The sequence below is a fragment of the Corvus kubaryi genome, unplaced genomic scaffold (assembly GCF_017639235.1).
Source record: "Corvus kubaryi isolate FWS band 111438036 unplaced genomic scaffold, C.kubaryi_AGA036_p1.0 37398, whole genome shotgun sequence".
NCBI lineage: Eukaryota > Metazoa > Chordata > Aves > Passeriformes > Corvidae > Corvus > Corvus kubaryi.
The window spans coordinates 36325308-36344940 of record NW_024581137.1 but is presented as its reverse complement, the minus strand read 5'-3'; the positions used below and the strand labels follow the sequence as shown (position 1 = coordinate 36344940).

General features: G+C 38.4%; 1 protein-coding gene across 6 annotated transcripts in view; it reads left to right on the top strand.

Moving 5' to 3' along the window:
- CDK14 (cyclin dependent kinase 14) overlaps window positions 1-19633 on the top strand; it is a 331737-nt gene that overhangs the window by 70249 nt on the left and 241855 nt on the right. For all 6 annotated transcript variants that reach the window (XM_042044158.1, XM_042044163.1, XM_042044164.1 and 3 more), the window contains one exon: window positions 15292-15537. In XM_042044158.1, coding sequence (XP_041900092.1) covers window positions 15292-15537 — 246 coding nt within the window. The remainder of the gene's footprint in view (window positions 1-15291; window positions 15538-19633) is intronic.

Sequence of the window (19633 nt, the reverse complement as noted above, 5' to 3'; positions counted from 1 at the left end):
TGCTCTTTGAAGATAAAGGTCTTTTTGTGAATCAGTTTTGTAGTGAGGCTGGGGTCTGTCACAGCAGGAGATAAGGGATTACCTGAGGAGTGAGTGTTTACCATAGTATCCTTAATGCCCCTGATTCCAGGAAGAAAGAACTTCAAGGAGTTGCAGCTGAGGAGGCAAAAAATCATCAAGATCTTGTCTTAGTGCAAGGTTGGCCAGCCATTGAAGTTCTATAGCAAAAATGATCACCTATTTTTTTTTTTTTTTTAGTTATTTTGCTGTGTAAATCTTAAACAAAACCAGTCCCTCAAATTTCTAAAACCAAACCTGCCGCAACAGTTTCTGACATTTCCCCCTCACACTGGGTGTGACAGCCCACAGCATTGGTGGGCTCTTTGGAGAGTTGACCTCAAAGCAGGTGCTCTGTCTGTCTCAGACAGGCGATTCTTGTTTCTCCCAGAGTCCCCACAGATGAGAACATGGATAGAGCCATGAAGGGGCTGTGATTAGACTGAAGAGCAAGTGTGCCTGGCCGGTCCCACAGGGCAGCTGGCACGGGCAGCTCTGCTGGGCTCCAGCTGTGGAGAGAAGGGGTAAGGGATGTTTTTGTTTTTTAAGCTAAATCCTTGCACGGTTCCAGCTTCCACTGGGCGTTTGCCCCTGCAGATTTCAGTAGCTGCCCTGAGTGGGTCTTTGGGGTCGGCAGGAGCTTGCTGGGGTGAGAGTGTGTGTGAGTGCTCAGCCTGGGGCAGAACGATGAGAATTTGGGCTGTCATGTTCAGCAACTTCAGTATAAATGTGAGTACAGATGCGCCCCTTAAAGGTCACAGGAGCTGCTGAGCAGATCCAGACAGCTCTGTTGGGGTTGTTTTCCTTTGAAGTCCCAGAAAGGCAAAAATACTCAGCTGTCAGGGAGTGCTGTACGTGGTTTGTAAATTGGGTTTGATAATACTAGTGTTAAAATGTTCCTAAATGTTCAGGTATTGATACAATGAAAATTACAGTTTACAATCCCTGTTGAAATGAATAGGAGTAGCAAATATTAACTGAAACAACAGAGAGGCTGTGCAATATCAGTTCTCCAAAGCCTGTTTCTGAACTAAAGAAAAGAGCAGCTGGTGTTCTTAGTTTGGGAAGAATAGGTTAATTACTATTTTCTGAACTTGAGTTCCCTTAGATAAGTCCGTACTGGCTTCCAGCATCTTTGATTAAGTTTTTCTTCTGCTACCATGTTAGGAAGATACATGAATGTACTAATGATGTTAAGAATCCGACCCTTAAGGACTTTATTTTTCTTAATACTGTTATTATAATTTTAATGCCAGGACAAGTTCTTCCAATAGCAGCTCCACCAGTCCTTAAGTGCTCCTTCCACCTATGTGATGACTTCTGGCTTTTTGTATAGTTCAGTAAATACCTTTCTGTGATGCTTTTTGCTTTTGAGATAAGTCTATTGTATATTGTAAGAATCATTGACTATATGCATCTCTTTGACGTGTGGCATATTTTTCACTGATATCTTTTGTTCCACTCCCTAATATAAGCCTACATATATTTCTGGATTTAGCAGTTTAGCAAAAAGCGAGTAGTGAAATAGTAATTTAGTACTGAATGTGAATTCAGGGGGGTGATTTTGTATTATAAAATTTTTGAATCAACCCCATAAACACATCATTTTGCCTTCGTAGAAGTAGCTTTTGGGCTTTCTCTCTATTGCTGCTGAACTTGCTCTTTTGTTTATCATATTCTTGGGTGGATGGGCTTCTCTGAAGTTGCTATATCAGTTCTGGACTGGCCTGTGGGGGACATGGAAACATACAGTTTTATGTGTTAGTTGTCTTTGTTTTGGTGTGCTAGTCAGAAATGGTGTGAAAAGTGTGAGCAGAGATTTTTTTTTACTTTGCAAAAATTTGTAGAATTTATTGTTGGAATTTGTGTACATTAATTTGAGAGCTGAACTTGCTATCCCATCCTGCTGACTAGATCTGTTGCAGGTTCTGATTGAAAAATAACTTGATAAACTTCAGCTAGATGTTATATAAATGTAAAATAACCTAAGCTAGCAACAAATATCGTATCAGCAAGCGTTTGATCCAGTGTGTATCATTCTATCCAGGAAACTGAATAGAATTTATGTCAGTTATATTTCAGTTTTGCTGTGTTGGATGTTTGTAATTTAATATTAAATTGTATACAACTTAACTGAAGAAAAAAATACCAAATGTTGCCAAGTGAGCAGTGAGGAAGTAAAACCACCAGGAAAAGGCATAATATCTATTTCTATATTGTGAAAGCTCAGCTTCACTTAATTCATTTCTGATGCTTTTCAGTCTACAGGCTTAGAGTGTTTGAATATGTCCTTCTCCAGTTTATTAAATCTTTGTGTAAGTACACAGAAAATGTGTTTAAACTGTTAGAGAATATGGGTAAAATGGGTTTGCCCAGACTTCTCTGTAAATAGTGGGGGTTTTAATGAACAAATAGTTTCTGTTGTTAAATATTGGCTATAGAAATTTTATTTTAGTGTAATGCAGAAGAGTTGTCTTGAAAAGTTCTACAGTTTAATGATGGGGTGGTTGGTTTTGCTGCTGCCTAGGAAAGTGGTGGAACCAGCCCCCTAACTTTCAAGTTTGCAAGGAGTTTTCTGTATTTGGAAAAGTGGTTCAGATACATAAAATTATATATTTATAAAATGTGATTGTGCTGCAGGTGGGCAGCTGTGCAGGGAAAGCCATGCAAAATATCTACAATCACTCTCAGTTTTGAGACAATTTTTTCATGAGAAGCTTCATGTAGTGTAAGGTTGGAGGACTTCTCACACTGATGTTCTAATGATAGATGTGATTTTTGACCAGTTTGATTCTTGGAATTTGTTGCTTGTTGAAAGTGATTCATGATGAACTCACAGCTTTGGAGGTGCAAATTGTCACCAACTGCAGAAGGCTTGGCTGCTTTGTACTGTTACAGCTTTTTCTTTAGAATTCATTTGAGCACAGTCGTAAGTCTACTACAGCACATGTTTTGGCTTGAACACATCAAAGAAGCAGGAGTGATTTTCACTTCTCCGTTGAAATATGTAGGTTTTTTTAAAAAATGAGCATTATCTCTATGCTGTTCATAGAATTCTCATTATAAAATTGTAGTTGTTCTTCTTATGATGAGTTCTTCTCAGTATCAGTTTGAAACCTCTCCGTTTTAAGTTTTATCCATCTTGGCAAGAAAAGATATAGTGGAGCGTTCTTCATATTCTGAATAACTTTAGATGCTATAATTTTCCCAACTAGATGCTATAATGCTCCTGACTAAATTCTGAATTGTAGGATATGGCATGTTTTCCAGTGTAGCACATTACGCACTGAGAAGCAAGTTTCATTATGCTCCCTTACACCTTTTTGCCTTGAAAGTTATTGTGCTGCTGCAAGTCTGACAAACCTGCAGTAGCTGCTAGAAAATTCCTTTGAGACTTTTCCTTCAAGTTTTATAGAATTCTGTAACCAGGTCATTTGTCTGAGGGGAAAAAAACCAGAAAGATCAAGTTAAAAAAAAGAAGAGTCAGGTGTATATGAAATCCAAACACAGATGAGGACTTTTCATTTAATTATTTGTGAAACTGAGCTTGTCATCCTTGTCTGAACTTTCAAACTTCCATGAAAGAAAGCAATGGCAGAAAGGTCGTGGATGGCTGTTATTAAGATTTTTGGGAGACCGAGTTAGAATGTAGGTTATTCAGATCTTGGAAGATTACTCACACAAAAGAATAGTGACAAAGTTGAAGCTCTTTTTCTGCCTCTGCCTTTATACTGTGCTGATTTGATAGAGGATACTTTGTCAAATTCAGTGGTTTGGAAGATAATACGTAGAGGAGCAGATCTAGAAATGCTCAGAGAGCTTGTCTTTCCTTGTGACATTGATCTGCCTTGGAAGCTGCATTTCTCAACCTGTAGGGTTGTTGACCTCAGGGATGAAGCAACTAAGAGCAGGAGAGATTTCTTTCTTGGTGCTAGAATGAAACTTTGAAATGCATTAGCAGAATGAAGCAAGCAAGTCTCATTACCTAGTTTATCCTCTGGCTTTTGGTAAAGATATTTAAAAAGGAAAAGAAAGGAAGAAAAATGAAGAAAACAGGGAAAGGAATGAAGTAAGTACACTTTAATGTATTTTTTAAATGAAGGAAGTGGTCTGAAGGAAAAAGAGCCAAACTAATTTACCATTCTAGCCTTGAATTATTTCTTGCAAAGCACTTTTAAAGCATCTGCTGAAGCTAATGTGAGAGTGTCATTGCTCTCTTGACATGCATGCTGCTTCAGTGCAATGAAGGTTGTCATCACACCAGACAAAAGATAGCTGCAAAACCTTTCCACCTGCAAATGCCTGTATTTCACAAAGATGATTACACGACCTATCCCCTTCCTCTTTTCTTTTAATTAAAAAAGTGCTCTTCAGCATTTATGTGAAGAGCATATATGTGAAAGGTCTTGAGTAGTTGGGCTTAAGTCTTAGTCTGTCAGTTGCATGACCAGATCTGACCAACAGCAGTGTTTTTGTTGAAGTCCCTGCTTGTAAGAGGACAAATTTTTTTTTAGTTTGAGTCAGAAGTACTTGGTGATAACTGTGAAAGAATCAAGAGGCTTACTAGGGATAGGCAAAGGAGCCTAAAGGAACTGGGTAGAACCTATTTTCAAGGCATGGAGTTGTTTACGATTTATTTTCTTAAAAATCTTACTGACAGCCTCAGATTCTAGCAAGAATAGGCATTTTGTTGTCAAGTCTCTCAAGATTTCTCACACTTGAACTTGGCAGTGGGAAGACTTACTGCATTTATGGATATGCCTTTGATAACTTCATGATCAGGGGGAGTTTTAGAGGATAGAACAAAATTACAAACCTGTAAATTCAGAAAGACTTAATATACTGTTCTCACAAAACCACTAATAATGCACTTATGGAAAGAAAACTGTATAAACTAGCACTGGCACATGTAGCCATCTGTTGGAGCAGGAGGCTGATATGGAAAAGGGATTGAAAATATTTTTTTAATCTTTTTTTTTAAATCCTGTTCATATGGTTACAGAGGAGGATAGACAACAGATACAAGTGGGTAACTAAGTAAAAGAGTATAAAAACCACCTGTCACAATTTCTTGGGAGAGTGTTTATGTTCAGACACTTTCTCCACCGCTTTTCTGGTTACCAAGGCATCCTTGGCTCGTGCCTGGCACTGGAAGCTGCCTCGCCCACCCTGTCACCACTGCTGATCCACAACTGTGCCCTCCTGTTTGCTTTATTGGAGGAATGAGCCTCCTACTTTTAGATGCAGCAAGTCTGGAAACAGGTTAATGGAAGCAGCAGCCTGGTTGCAATTTCAGGAAATGCTTGCATGGCATATTGCATTACATACCAGTGTGACAAATGTGAGCACTGTGCAAGTGAAAGGAAGAATTTATTTGCCAGGCTTTATTACTAACACAGTTATTGTATTTCGGGGCATCAGTACAGAAATAGAGCAAAATGCCTCTTCAGATCAGCTCCGTTGAGTTTGTGTCTCTTTTCATGAACGTTAGAGGCTGTCGGGACTTTGGTGTGACCTTTATCTGAGACCCTGTCCTTAGGTGACTCCTCCTGACGTCTGTTGTCACACAACAGGGTTTTGCTTTGAGGACATATGTAGGCTTTTAAAGGCCTAAAATCTAATCCAGACTCTCTTGAAAACTGGACCATTTTTCTCTGCAAGGAGAAGAACATCAACTTTAATGGATTGGAAAGTCACTTTTCTGAAGTTAGGCTGTGCTCTGAACAGAAAAAAAAATCTTTTTGAAATCGTCAGCTTTTTCTTACCATGTTGAGGGGACCTAAAGTAATTTTCAATAACTCCTGATTTCAAGTTTGTGCTGGATTCAGGAATTATGCTAATACTTAGGTATCAAGTTAGCAGAATAAATATGTACTATATTGCAGCTCTTGGTGTGTTGGTGGTCAAAGGAAAGAATTGTGTAAGCAGTTTTTAACTTCTAGTATAAAATCTTATTTTCTTTGATGCGGATAAAAATCTTTCCACATTTTTATTAAACTGGGATTCCTACCTGATCAGTTGTTATTTCTGTGAGAGTGACTTTTTTCTCACTTGGCAATTCAGCACGGACATTTAATCTGCTCGTTGAGTTCAGTATTTCAGACAAACACAGAGAATTAATGTCAGAGCTTCTAGTTCAAAAATTCTCCCATCTGGCACTTCAGTGACCTTTTTATATTTGCCTTCTTCCATATGACAGTGACAGTTGGTTTAACATCAGCTTTGACTTTGGAAATAAAATGGCCATTTTGGGCGAGTGCCTTTGAGATGGGCTGTGGGAGGTGTATGAATACGTTTGTGATAGGTACAGTAAGGAACACACCATATTCCCAGATACCATTTCCAGTCTCTGAGCTCTGTTTTCAGTTGCATTTGCTAGTGCGTATCTAGCATTGCAATCTCTGTATCCAATTAAACTTAAATAAATATTACCCAAGAATATGAATTATAGTTCTGGGACACAGAGAGAGGCCATCAGGAGAAGAAAAGAAGCGTCTTATTGTACGACCATTTTTTCCTTGCATCTTCCTTCCCCCACTCTCCCCCCATTTTTTTTTCTATCTTGCTCAAGTTCTCTTTCTCCTTCTTTTAGCTGTGCCCATCAAGTGTTCAGAGCAAAGGGCTGGTGTAGGTGATTACAGGGAGGGGTGAGTGTGTTCAAGGACCTCTTTGAAGTATGAGCCTGACTGCACTGGTAGCTCTGGTATGAGCCGGCTGGTGATGTTGTGCAGCATTACATGCTCTACTTACCCTTTCACAATTTTATTCGCTCCCTTATCTCATCTCTTGTTCTTCACGGATCTTTTCCCGTATTGTAGAGTTCTCACCAACTGAGCTCTCTTCTCAACCTGTGCATGTTTCTGCTTGTGGGTGCAGCAGTTATTTGCTGACCCTATCTTGGAGAGGATGGAGAGTGCCACCACACAGGCCAAGAAGAAGCAGGCAAGACTTTTGTTTAAAACGAGAAAGAGCCTCCCTACTGCTTTGTTCTGCGAAGAGAATGAATCTGCAGATAGCTGCATTTTTATTTTGAACAAAGCTGCTTATAATACTCCAGAACATTCCCAAACTGTGTTTTATAAGTCGCAAATGTCAAATTCCAGGGATGCCAGAATCTGCAGATGACTTGTGTTCTCAATTGCCATGGTACCAAAGCATGATAGAAAATAACATGCTTATAAAAGGTAATAAAAACTCATATCCAGATAGGATTTTTCCAGTGAAAATTAATGGCAGACTTACGTTCTAAGCAATTCAGCTGTTGAATCACTAGTCACATAGCTATATATTTTTTTTCTTTATACATCTCTCAGCTAAATACAATAGCTAAGTCTTATTGTCTGTAATAATGAGATTGTTGCACTACTTCTAGCAGGCTTTGGCTCTACAAATTATAATCTATATCTTCATAACATTTGACTTAAAAAAGCCCAAGTGCTTTACAAACTTAATTAGTGCTCCCAGTTTCTGCTTGTGATAGGGGCAGGATCACTGTTGCGAACAGAAAAATGGAATTGTGGAGAGGTTAAGTGACTTCCTTACCTCACATCACTCAGTAATTTTTTTTTCTTGCTGCATGCTAGATCTTGGGTTTCCCTGTATCAGGTCCTTTCATACTACATCTCCTAGAATGGTTCAAATGTGTGGAATTCAGATATTTCATTCAGATTTTTCAGTAGCAGTTTGGGATGTTCACTCTGGTATTTACCCAACCAGTCACTTTTCCCCTGGTTTTACACAGTGGCCATGACTGATAGAAAATAGTAAATGGTTGGCAATTCTTTTGATATTTTAGAGAAGTCCATAGCCTCTGAATGACCAAACCAAACATTTGTAGGATGGTAAATGTAGGATTTAAAACCCAGATATAATGCATCTTCTTGAAAGATGTGATGAGTTTCAGAGTAGGGTGTCTTTAAACTATACAGGCATTTTAAACTTTTTTTTTCTTCTGTGTGGTAGGATTCTGACCTGCTCTGCCAGAATTGGTTGTTCTTTGTTACTGAGGATATCTTTATTCATATGAATAAATTCCACTGATATGGGACAGTCTATATTTTACTAAGTACCCGAACAGGTGATTAATTCCGGGGTCATTCATGACTGCTTTAAAATTAATGAACTGTAAGACCATAAATTACTTACATGGTTTAACTGGTCAGTCTCACTCTTTCAATGCTATATGACTTTAAACAGTAAATGAATTAGTCTAGCAACCTTTAATTCTAAGAATCCTGTTTCTTTGGGACCTCTTAATTTTGCTGACATTGATGAAGTGAAAAAATCTTGCATTGAAACTGTATCACGGTAACTACATCTGATACACCATTTGTTATTTTCACATTAATCCCACATGCAGATTTAGGAGTATTGCTTGAAATCAGGAGAAATTGCTTGATATAAGGTGATTCAAAGAGGCATCTTTGTTTAGAAATTGTTCCATGAATGATTTACTGATTTTTATTTATTTAATGGGGCTTATTATGGAGCTTTACACGTGAAGCAAAAATACTCTTCTTGTGATTTCAGTCTCTTAACTTAAGCAGTATTCTTTATGGGAAAAATATTGGCTAAATGCTGACATTATGTTTTGAGAAATGATAAGTACCATGATGGTAGGGTGGAGGCTGTAGCCCCATGGTCCATACTGATGTAATGATGACTAAGCCTTTTTATTGTAGAGCAGCCTTGGGATCTTCTCAAATTGATTGTGAGACTGGGGAGGAGGAGCAGGGGGAAAAAATACTGTCCAGACTGTGTTGTTGTCTGTCATACATTGTCTTCAGGTTCTGATCAGCAACTAAGAAACCGGCGAAGTATAAACTATGTTGTGCTTTTCTGTGGAACCACATGAGGAGTTCTTTCTTTAATGTTCTGGCTCTTTTTACCTTAAATAAATAAAAAACCACAGAGAAACACTAAAATAACTTCTAGTATCAAGCTGCACTAACTTTTGTGGTGCTACATTTTATTTTGCTTTACATTGCCAGAATCTGTGATACTCAAGTAACTACTGAAATTGACACGAATGTTCTGATTTTCTAGGTAAGTCTTCTTTTGTGATTTCTTTTAAAAGTAGACAAGAGCTCTTCAGGTAGCTGCAAAGTGGTTGTTTGCGCTGTGGGTTTTTGGTGGCCAAATGTCTCATCATCATGTCTCATTTTGCCTTATGTTTTTAGTTGAGAGTGAGTAAATAACTGTGGACAAATTTTAAAAGTGGATTTATTTCGGTCATCAGAGCACGGAGAATGTATATGGCTTGGCAGCAGAATGTGAAACAAGTTGGGGAGGTACAGTTATGTATTTGACGTTAATGATCTGTCGCAGTGACCACTATCTTCAGCCCGGCCAGCACCCGCAGTGTGCGGCAGGAGTGGGGAGCAGGCGAAGGCTCGAGGCTTTAAAGCTGCTCCTCTGGAGTTCAGCTCTGCCCAGGGGAGCTGAAGCTCCAGGCGCTGTGGCTGTCAGCAGCCCCGACCAGGGAGAGGATAGAAAGTTGCGGGGAGTCTTGCCTTTGGATACAGTTTCAGGCTTACGGCCGAAGGGAGTCCAAGGAGCACAAGCACCGATCAAATCAGTGCAGCAACTTATAAAGGGAGGTGTTACAACGGGGATGGCCTGACAGGGGACCAATAGGGGTCTTTGGGGGAGGGATATGGACAGGGATAGACATTCTCGTGGACCAATAGTCTCGAGGGGTGGAGGAAAGGGGGTCACATGCCCCAATGGGGCATCGAGGTTTCGGAGATTTCCAAGAGAGGAGGTACCCGAGGGGGCAGGGTCTCGGGGGATTGACGGGGACCATATTAGGGTAATTGGAGAGGGTTTGGGTGACAGACACAGAACAATCCAGAACTCCAGGAGGGGTTTGGGCGATTGGCAGGGAAGGAGCCAGAACAAAGGGAGGGGATAACCATATTGGGAGCACCGGGGGAGGGGCTTGAATCTGGGGCAAACCAACTGGGAGTAGGAGTGGGGAAGGTAGGGATGAACCATTGGGGTACAAAGAACATACAAAAACAGAATAAAAACATGGCATCACCACAATGATCCATATGTGAGAAATGTAATGGGCAGGATGCTCATGGAGAAGTGCTTCTGTTGGACCACAACTGGGCTGACAGGGATCTTTTTTCCAAGATCTGGAAATCAGATCTGGGATCAGGGACTCTTAGCTATTAATACTGCTGCCTCACTGTGTAGGAACAGTCATTGCTATTTTCTGGATTAAATCTTTTTTCCCACAAGATACCAAGTCCCTGGACAGTTTCTGAGTGCTGCTTTGGAAGTGCTTTTCCAAAGAGTAACTTCAAATACAAAAAAGAAGTTTCTGTAGGACCACTCTGTTTTCTGTGTAGAAGAGCAAAACTGCTTAAAGGGAGACAGGTATTGGAGTCTAGTTTAGCCTTTTCCCCTTAGAACCAAAGCAGACTTTGGGGGTGAATGTTCTACATGTGAAATTCTCTGGTGTGAATACCATACATATATTCGCATTGTTTTGATTGTTTTGTCCTACCTTTTTTTCCTTTTAGATTTTTTTTTTTTTTTTTTTTTTTGTATCATCTGCACCTTGTCTCGGTCCCTCTCTTGCCATTTTTGCCAACATCCATTTTTCATCCTGGTTCTCTGAGGTACTGGGATACCTGCAAGGTTGGAACCTTGGTGACAAAGCAGCTATTTCCTCTCCTATTTTGCATGTCTGGGGCCACTGAACATGCCCAAAGTCAGAAGTGGTGAATAGTCCAGTGAATCCCTTGAGACTTTTCTATCTGATACAAGGTTTGGAAGGATAGTAATGTTTGCTTGAACAATACATACATGATGCAGGTTTTTCCTGTGTATTCCATGCTATACCTGTAATAATTTATAGCTGTTAAGTGTATTAAGTTGATTGGCTTATTTTTAAATCATGTTTCCTGTAAAGAAGAGTGAAGGCATGAATGAAGATCCCATACCTCTGATCCCCATAATTATGAGATCTGCTGGCAAAAATACCCCGTCTGAAAGAGCTAACGGTGGTTCCATTGCCCTACTTTTAAAAGCCAAATAGTTTTGGAAATAGTGTATACCTCAGAGAATGATGCCTTGAACGTAATTTGTTGTGGGAGAAACACAAAATCATGGCAGTTACTCCTGAAGGGAAAGGAATCATTTTACGTGTTGACATACCTTAATGTTTCGTTATATGATGACTTGTTTTAAAGAAATGACAATTAAAACTGCTTAATGACTCATGCAGTTGGCAAGATAGAGGTTTCTTTAAATGCACAGCATATTCATACAGAACATTTCTTCCTCTTGATTGCATTTTATAAAGCATAATTGTCATCTCTCATATGACAAAACAAAATATTATTTCTGCCAAGGTATCACTTGTATTGTCTCTACATACATTTGAGGTCAGTACTTTTAATAGTTAAGGTGCCATTGAACATCACATCTTCATGTAGCACCAGTTTTTGACTAGTGGAATGTACAACATCTCAGTGAGTGTCTGGGCCCCACTGTTTTAAGTACCGCATTACATAGATAGGGAAGACTAATGAATCACAGAGGTTGACTTCCTATATGTAAGGGCTTGTTTAATTTCGTTTTTTATTCTGGTAACTGTAGCTAAATCAGATATTCAACAAAATCATCCATTTTTGAGGCTGCATTGGAAAAAGTTTCCACAACTTTCTGGATTGTCATCTTCACTGAGGTGTACAAGGGTTGTTCAGAGTGTAAAAGAAGGGTTAGTAAAAGAATAGTGCCCACTCTGAAGAACCTATCTCTTAGGTAGATAGAACAAATGAATTGAGGTAAAAAGAAAAGTCCAGTCTTAGACGTGGCAGAATGTACTTAGAGGGAAAATCTGACTATCCCAGAGGATCACAAAGGAGCATCTAAAAGATTCTGAAAATGAACTGGTGTTCTTTACGACGAATACTGTGCTTTCACTGGAAAATGGTCCTTAACTCTCTTATGCAAAAAGAAATCTGGAAACAAGAAGGTGTGTTAGGCTTCTCCTGACTACCAGCAAGGAGCTACTGGGTGGTAGACACTGGTTTACAAATCTAGCACCTTCTGATGCTAAGTATTTGTACATATCCCTTGAGAGGTCGGAATTTATAAGCAGTAGTTATGCAGTATAAGGGAAAATTATATTTAAAGGCTGAATTAATGTAAAAAAATTCAAACCCATAATGTTCCTAGAAGTGGTGTGGTCAAGCTGGTGAAATCTATGATCATTTGTATGAGAGGAAGATTTCCAAAATGTTTCAATTTTGCTCAGCACACTGTTGCTTTTTTGCATGATAAGCCACTACACAATAAGTTGTACCCTTAGCTGGAGCACAGGAGCAGCCTGTCAGCACTCCTGCTGACCAGGGGCAAAAACTGCTCTACTGTGGTAGCTTAGCATTGCTGATGGAGGGAAACCTGAAACCACCAATGAATTTATTGTGTCCTTAAGTTGGTTACAGCCAGTGTTCAATGCTGACGTTTTAGATCTGGTCCTTTCAGATTTCACAGAACAGGTTTCCAGCATGAAGTTGGCCTGTTGATGGACTTGGCCTATCAATGGCAGAATGTAAAACAAATGCTTAAATATTGTTTCTCTTCAGTGTTTTATAGGCAGGATAGACAGTTTGGAAATGTGTACCCTTCAACAGCAGCAAAAATTTAGCTTTGTTGTCTTCAACAGTATGCTCTGGTCAGCAGCCGTTTGGAGAGAATGCTTTGTTTCTGCCAAGGAGATATTGATATCGGTGAGAGAAAAGTGATTAATTAAACCCCTTGTCAGTTCTGGCAGGAGATGTGCTGCAGTTGCAGAACAGGCAGATGGGCATGGTGAGCAGCCTCTACTTTTGCATTTCTCTGCAGTCCTCAGACGTTTCCACAGGTCGCAGTGGTGTCCAGCCTGTGCATCCAGTAAGGTGTTTGACTTCTGAGTGGGGAGCTGGCTGGTGCTTGTCTTGGTTTTAGTTGTTTGCGAGTTGGAAGTTGGCTACTGTAAGATGATGGTAGGGATTTTTATCCTACTCCAGATTCAGTCAAGTGGCCTGAATGCCAAAGTGCCTCCCTTCAATATCTAATTCCAAACTATTACTGCTTCCAGTCAAGACAATAGTAACAAATGCTTACATGGCCCACATTAGAGCTAGACATGGATGTTTTCCAGTGGAAAAAGAACCTAGAAGCAGCATTCATGCCATTATTAACATTATAGTATGTTTATAGCTGCGTATTCCAAATATTTTAATCTGATACAGGTGCCTTGTTATCCTGAAGGGAAGACAAGTATTGCTTTGGAACTTTTTGTCCATATCTCCTGCCCCTGCTTTCTAGATCATAGGGTTTCAAATGCTGAGAAATGCTGATTTATTTGCATTCATGTTGATTAAGCAACATGGAAGTGCTGCTATATTAAAGGTAATTTCAATTAACTTTATTTTAAAACATCTTTGTTGGTAGCAAGCATTGCAAGGACATGGAGATGACTGTGGGAAGTATGTGGATACGTCTGTGCATATGAATTGTTTTAGGGAAAAGAAACCAATTAGTTTTACAAGACTAATTAAAAACTCTTTGTGCAGCAGCTCTTTATCTTTTCTCTCTGAAGTATCAGACCAAAATTACATAATTGTCTTAATTTTAGCCCAAAAAAGAATTATCATTTGGAATGAAGGGAGACTTTTCCTTTTCTCAAGGAAGTTATAACTTGGTGAAGTTCTAGTCTTGGAGAAATCACTTTAGTGAGAAGAAATTTGAACCCTTGTAATGCCTGGTTTGTGACAGTAGTGATGTCCTTCATTAGAGTTGACCTGGTATATGATCATTTGGCCAGATGGCACAGTGCAGGAAACATACTTTAAATTTTTAATGTAGAAAAGAAATCGTTCATCTACTGTTACAGTGGATCATAAAAAAAAAAAGAAAAAAAGCCAAACCTCACAAGGTATAGTCACCCAGTATTTCTATAAACAATTTAAGTAAGTTGGATTTCAAGGCACAAAATTGCTCTGGGAAGATGGCAGAGAATAATTTATTGGAGAAGTTTTTGGAGATACTTTGGGTTAGGAGGGAAGACTCCTGATTAAATAGTAATTTCTTGGTTTTTTTATATTAACTGTTTTAGGAGGACACGTTTTCAAAAATTAGATTAGATTATAGGTGCTTGAATGGAATATTATGCTTGTTAAATTGTTTTTATATGAACAGTTCAATTGACAGCAAATTAACACTGTCTATCCTTAAACACATGCAAATGTCATGGAAAAAGTACATTGTAGATTACTTTGATTTGCCGTACAATTTAAGGAGCCTCTTGGGTCTGCTTGCATCACACTTCGTAACTTTTCCCGGTAGCCTGAAAGCTGAAACTATTTCTTTTCTTTCCAAGTAAAAGTCAAGTCTCTCATGGGTGAAAACAGAAGCTGAGGCCTCAAACACAACCCCTCACCAACAGTGTAATTTAAAAAAATGTCATATGTATTGGAGTGTATTGAAATTAAAACCAGAAACGTACATGACTGGAGTATCTAAAGCTGCTGTTCTGCTCATTTTGTGCTTTTGAACTAACCACAGTGTATTTTGATAGCTCAAGCAGCAAGTGGCAGTCTTTGGAGCTTGGCAGAGTCATACCTCACAGTAACAAAGAATTGAACTTCCGTGCTTTAGTGTGCCATTAAGGTGCAGTCTCACGTTTCAGTGCCTGGGAATTGATTTACTGATTTGATTTTCTGAGACATATGGTGATAATAATAATAACACTGTATAAGCATTATTTAAAAATACAATAATATACTGGCATTGAATCTTTGGAAAGCCAGCACCAGCCAGTGCACGCACAAACTACCATCATTTATTTTAGTTTAGTCTCATCCAATTTTGAACAAATGGAAATCAATACTGCTTGTAGATATCTGTGGCTAGATTGGAGAGAGAAGTGAGTGGCGTCGTTGCCAAGAACACACTGTACAATAAAACACAAATGTATGAATTTATGTATGTTCCTCACTTGCCTTCCTTTTTCAGGATCTTTTAGTGCATTGTACAAAGATAGGTTTTTTATAGTTATTACTGTGATGTGTGTGTCCCCTATGTAAAATGCATGTGTTGTTTTCAATTTTAACATAGAACTAGAAAGTGAATGCTTATGAAGTTCAGTGCCTTTTTTGATGCTGGCTGGTGCATGGAATGATATCATCTTTAAGCCCATTAGAGTCAACAAATTATGTTTTTTCTTTTCAGATATGTGTCACAAAGATGTCTACACGGAACTGCCAGGGAATGGATTCAGTGATCAAACCTCTGGATACAATTCCTGAGGATAAAAAAGTTCGGGTTCAGAGGACACAGAGTAGTTTCGATCCATTTGAGAAACCAACTAATCAAGTGAAGAGGGTTCATTCAGAGAACAACGCTTGCATTAACTTCAAAACTTCATCTGCAGGGAAGGAATCACCTAAAGTCAGGCGGCACTCCAGCCCCAGCTCTGTAAGTGCACAGTCCTGATACCTCCACATGTACCAAATGGTGGAATTAGAGGCACCAGATTAATGTTTTCTTGGTTAAGAAGGGATTGTTTACTTGGAAACAACAAAAAAAAAGGTCATAGCTGCTATTGTGTTTTCCATAAATATTTGTAGTGTTATTAATAAAATCAGAAAATAGAACTTGAAAAAGAATATGAACTATGAAATTCCTTTCAGATACTAGTTAGGGTGTCTTACAGGATTTCTAAGCATTTTCCTCTTCTTATCCTGGTATGTCATTACAGCTGCTGTTATGTTTATGCAGCAAATTTGGCAGAGGATTGCTTATATTTGAAGAGGAATTCTTTCCCATGAAGTTTAAGAAACCACATAAATTGCCTTTTTGATTTTTAGATTTCGGTTTTAGAGAAACAGATCAGATTTGATGGATTTTGTTTACATTTTATAATTCTCTTTTCAAAATCAAGTAGTAAAAATAACATTTATTTCCCTGTCAGAAACTCTGTGAGAGAGACAGAGGGAAGAGAGAAAAACAACAGAGAAGAGTTTGGGAACACATCATAATAATTTTATTCTCAAGTATTTTGAAATAAAATAGATAAATAAAATGTCATAGCTTTCATGAATAATGCCCAGAACAGATTTCCCCCAAAAGACCTTCAAAATTATTGAAAAACTATTTCTGTTATGCTTTGGCAAGAAAAATCCATAATAATGTGACCTTTGAGTTGAAGACTACAGATCTAAGTAGAACGGATGTAACACTTCAAATCTTATTTGGTGCGAAACAATTTAAAAGGTTGATTGCCTCTTCTTTTTCTTTTCTTTCTTTTCTTTGTTTTGCTCTATCTTCTGGACATCTTCTGTCCTCCCTACAGAAGTTTGACTGAAGCCTGTCAGACTTCTAACGAGAAATGACAAGAGATTCATTTTCTGTAGATGAGCTGTGTTTAACCCATGTGAATTTAGCGGGTAAGATGTCACGCCTCCAGGGGACCATCCTTTTTAGAAAAGGTTACATTTTAAAATGTAACCATCTGTAGCAAAAACAAATTTGCTTTTTCATCATCACTTGGCATGGTATAGCTGCTGCCAGAGATGTCTCTAGTGTATTCCATCTGAGTCCATGACAAGGAGTTTTTACCATAAAACTTTTACAATCATTAAGAATGGATGAATCTATTTGCACTGTGTTTACTTGCTTGTGATTCCTGATTATTTTTTGGCACCACAACTATTAATTTAAATTACATTTTTTTTTGAAAATCCTGAATATTTTGTGGTATTAACTCACTCCTCATCTTTGCTGTTCCTCTTAGAAACTATTACTAATTTCTGTTAATGTTTTTGACATTCTTTTGTTAACACTGGAGGGTTTCAGTTGCTTTGCTTCCAGACTTTTGAAGCAGATGTTTTTGAAACTGTGTTTTTGGCATCTTGTTCTTTTCCAGAGGGCTGGTACTCTACTGCATCTGTACAATCTCCTATGATCCCAGTATTTTCTTATGTAAATGACATTAATGCTTCCTCTACTAGTATGCTGCTGGTTAGAGCCCTAGCTAAACATATGCTTTTGTTTATCTTCATCTATGCTCACTCACACAGACTTGCTGGATACAGGAGGTGCAAAGGAATTTCTTGTAATACAATTCTCATTTCTCAACTTCCTGTAATTCTCTCTGATTTTTATAGCTCTGTTTGGTGAACTCAGTTCTTCCTTCTGCTTGGAGGCATTGTTAGTAGTTTTTGACTTTTCCTTACAAGGAAGAGCATTTGGAATAGTGAAAGTGTTCATGCCCATGAAGAGGGAAGAGCAGTTCACAACAAAATGTGGTGTTAGCCCTCTGCTGATCAGGTCACACCTCGTCCTGCCTGGTAGACCTGAGTTCAGCCATCCAAGGCAGAGATACGATCAAAATGCTTCATTCCCATTCCCAGAACCTGAATACATGGCTTCAGGCAGTAGATGCCCTGATGCACATTTTATTGGGTGATGCCTGTGTGGTTAGTTGCAGAAATGTATCATTCTGTGGCTTTGAATTTTATTTGAATTAACAAAAGGTTTAGGGTTTCATCTTTTTTTCTAGCCCTGATGTTGTCTAGCAGATGCCCTTGCTACTCGCTCTTCTGATCATTACATCTTTTCCTTTCATGTCAGCTGCATATTTTCCTTTACTTAGTTCATACTTGGTTCTCTGAAAATTCTCCTCTGGTACAGGTTATACCAGTCTGAATGAGCATTTCAGTTTCTGTAAATGATCTTGAACATGCTATGATGCCCTCTGGGCCATACGGGCTACAGTTGTGGAGTTATGTTTCAGTTTTGGCTCTGCTTCCTGTAAGCTTTATTTTAAGATATTCTGATAGAGATATGCTACCTTCAATTTGCACTTTCTTTGCTTGATTAGTAGAGGAACTGAATTAGAGATAAGCTTCCATTTAGTCTTTTCCTTTCATCATTTAAAGTCCTCCGTAGCCATCAGGTGTGGAAATGATGTCTTACAGAAGGTACATGGCCGAGGCTTGCGGTCTCCATATCACTCACTGCTTCTGCTCAGGTAAAAGTCCTTTATTTGTCTCAGAAAAATAACATTGTTCAAAATGTGACCTGAAAGACTGTGTTTATAATGCCCTGGGGTGTTAGTTTCTGCTTTGATTAATTTCAGCAGCTTTATCACTTCTCTGACAGGTATCAGTTTCAGTGTTTGGTAAAGATCACAAAATACTCTGCAGGTGGTATGTTGCCCATTTTGTGTTGTCTGTACCTTTGAAATGCTCCGCACTTTTTGGTGAGAAAGATGAAACACACACAGAGGTTTTGGGAAGCTGGAGCTCCATGATCCTCCCACAGACTGTCACTTGGAAAATAAATCTCTTACTTTTGGACATGAATTATTTTTCTGCAGTTAATGTTGCACCTTTTTGTGACCTGGTAGAATTCCTGTGTAGTTAATTAGTACAGTAGTGTACAGACAGAATTTAACACTTTTGTTTGTTTGTTCTTATACGACAAGCTTAGTTTTTACACTTAGAATCCTTCCACCTTCTCCCCTTACTCTGAACATAAGAAAATGTCTATGAGAGTGATTTCCAAACTGCTGGAGCTGATTGAAATTGTATGTTATTGTGGTATGAATTTTCCAGCAGAAGAGAATTATTCCTTTATCACATCAGAGTAGTGGATAATTTGGAGGTATGAAGGAGGTGTTTGCCTACCTGTGTGTTGCCTGTCAGCCACTGTTAGAAGGAAATTTGGCTTGACAAACCTTTTCTCTGATCAATCCCAACACAATACAAGTGTGTGTATATACATATATACATTATATACATATGGCTATAGTTGTGTGTACTTATCCATCTCTCTCCCTCTCTGTCTATATCTATCTCTCTAAAAATCTCATGCTGAGTCCTTTGTCTACCAAGACAAGAAAATGCTTTTCTTTTCTCCATAAATGAAGAAAAGGTAATACTACAAAATAATCTGGACAAAATAAAAAAATCACAACTGAAAAACAAATACATGCCACTCTTCCCCAAATAGCTGGTTTTAAAAGATGGTTTGATTGTAATTATATGAAAATTTTGAGATCCATGCTCTTTAGACACATGATCAAACTCTCCAGTTCAAGGGAAAGTTTTGGTGTATTCAGAGTACACATTTTATACACTAAAATAGTACTTTTGCACCATATGTAAAAAGAATGTTGCAAGCTGTATAAACTAGCCATCTGCTCAAGATTTAGTTATGTAGTGATACACATCAGTTTGTTCTCCTTGAATATTTTAAACTCCCTGGTGGTGAATTTAAATGTCATGCTAAGGTATATAGTCCTACCTGTCCGTTACTTTTTAAAAACAAAATCAAGTAAAACACTAACATTCTACTAACTCAGATAAATGTAAAAAACCCAAACATTCAAATAAAAATAATTGGATAAGCAATTCTTTACTGCATTCACTCTGCACTCTTTTTGGGAGAGCAGCCTTTCTTCAGTTTCTGTAACTTTAATTAATTTTTAGTCCTGATACATGCAACTTTCCTCCAAAAAGTACAAGCAAAAAGGCATGAATCCTGTAATGATCCTACTGATCAGTAC